The sequence below is a fragment of the Anneissia japonica genome, unplaced genomic scaffold, assembly GCF_011630105.1.
Source record: "Anneissia japonica isolate Jap-2015-1 unplaced genomic scaffold, ASM1163010v1 scaffold3782_len1007564_cov172, whole genome shotgun sequence".
Taxonomy (NCBI): Eukaryota; Metazoa; Echinodermata; class Crinoidea; order Comatulida; family Comatulidae; genus Anneissia; species Anneissia japonica.
This window is the reverse complement of record NW_022716546.1, coordinates 236970-239292: the sequence shown is the minus strand read 5'-3', so window position 1 is coordinate 239292 and position 2323 is coordinate 236970. Positions and strand designations below refer to the sequence as shown.

The following is a 2323-nucleotide window of genomic DNA, read 5'->3' as shown; positions in this document are numbered from 1 at the left end:
ATATATTACAGTTGCCTGGAAACTTATTAGGAAAATAATAGACGAAACGTTTGACCACGAAGCATTGCGGCAATTCAAGCACCAGATAGAATTTAAATTCCTTTAATTTTTTTTTCAACGTACTTCACGTCACGATTTTGATATAGCACTAATATTGCAAGCGGCATACTGCGGGAGATCCATGAGATACGCCCTCTTCTGTGAATTATATGTATAGTACTGACCATCATTATATTTCCAACGTTGTATTTTAACTTACCAGCACTACCATGTTTAGGAAGTCCACACTCAGCAGGTCCACCTTGCCCTCCAACACTAAAAGGTCTACCATGCCCTCCTGGTCTGCCGGGTCTACCATGTCCCCCTGGTCTACCAGATCCACCATGTTCTGGTCTACCCTGCCCTCCTGGTCCACCTGGTCTATCAGGTCTACCTGGCCTACCAGGTTGACCAGGTCTGCCTGCTCCTCCCGGCCTACCAGGTCCACCTGGTCTACCTTGCCCTCCTGGTCTGCCAGATCCACCTTGTCCTGGTCTACCAGGCCTACCTGGTCCTCCTGGTCCACCAGGTCTTCCCGGTCTGCCAGGCCTACCAGGTTGATTAGGTCTGCCTTGTCCTCCTGGCCTACCACTAGGTCTGCCGTGCTCTAGTTCCTTACAGGTTGTTGGTATTCTTGCATTATTTACTAGAGAATAGAAAGAAAACTGAGATAAATGTTAAGTTCCTAACCGAAGAATGTTATTTTTGGTAATTAATACTAAACCGTTGTAAACACGACTGCAAGTCTATATTTAGATCAAAACCTATCAACTTAATACCTCTCCGAATAATAAGAGTTTCCGGTTCTGAAAATACACTGTTTCCAATATATTCCAGATTAGTTCCATTCTTTGATATTCGGATTAGTTTTTCACTTGAGTTTGACAAAATATAAAGGTATTCTCCAAGTGATTTCACGTCAACAGGTTCTGTCAATTGTGGTAATGATGTCGAATTGGCAATTGTTATTTCGTCAGAACCCGAAAAACTACTTCCACGTATTTGATTTTCAACACGATTCGTCCAATACAAACGACAATCTGTAACAAGATAAGCAGAGATGTAAGTTACGTTTTTGTATGGCGAAAAACAGAAGTACTGCGCGAGCTCTAAATAAATGTTCTCGTTAGGAATATATTAAATTGTTATCATCGAAATTTTTCAAATATATTTGTTACCTGACAAATCCACATCAATACCGTTCACCTTTTGACCAGACACAACGACTTGTCGGTCTTTGCCTGTATCCGTTAACATTCTTTCAATGACATCTTGACCCACATCACTGACGTAAAGATACCTATTTGGATATATAAACAATTAAGTAGCATGATTAATATCAAATATGAAATAAAGGCAGTAAACATTCAGATTTATGTATTTTGAAACTACTGATCCGTATTATGTTTTGTATTTAACGATACAGTAATATAATTGACACTTAAAGCGTATATGCGTTCTGCAGCAACAGTACAGCGAAAACGGGAAAAGAATGATAATTTTCTTACCCGTTTGTTAGGTCAATAGCGATGTCTGATGGTTCTTTCAATTTGGGGGTACTAGATAATACTTTGTGACCACTACCATTCATGTTCATTTCAAAGACCTTTTTAGATACTGTTCCACTATAGTATATTTTCCTATTGACAGCATCAATGACCAAAGATTGTGTTTCTAAATAACATAAGAAACAATAAAAACAATATCTTGTATAAATGATTTTAGCATTGGTTAATAATCGATGCATAATCAAACATGCCTAATTTGAAAGGTCTTGCCTTTAATTAAAACAAATTAATCTAAAATGAAAAATACATACTTGTGTTTGGACGTACAACTTCAACATCAGACCCGTTCAGACAGGCTCGCTTGACTTTATTAGTCTTTACTTCTGTCCAATAAATGTATTTCTCTACCGGATCATATTCCACTCCTCGGAGCCCTCCTTCGATGGTGATTGGGAAAGGAGTCAGCTCAATATTCTCTTGGCTCGGTGTATTAATAAAAGCATAATATATCAAACCCTTAGCTCCATCGGTTGCGAGAATTATATACTCTGCATGTATTAATAAAACAAACCGTTTAAAATAAAATAAAACGTATATCGTTGGGAAAAAAAATTAGGAATATGAGAAAAAAGGATAAATGATAAAATAAGCAATTAAAAAATATTATTAATAAATAATTTAATTCATTCTTAATTTAATTTTATATTATTTCAGAAGTATTATTTCGCAAAACTGATTTAATAATAAGTTGAATATTATGGTATATATATATATAT

At 36.4% G+C, this 2323-nt stretch overlaps 1 protein-coding gene across 1 annotated transcript in view; it reads right to left on the bottom strand.

Annotated features, from left to right (window-relative positions):
- The window catches only part of LOC117109742, a 31272-nt gene that overhangs the window by 5737 nt on the left and 23212 nt on the right, over positions 1 to 2323 (bottom strand). The window contains exon 15 of the mRNA XM_033252151.1: positions 260 to 505. Coding sequence (XP_033108042.1) covers positions 260 to 505 — 246 coding nt within the window. The remainder of the gene's footprint in view (positions 1 to 259; positions 506 to 2323) is intronic.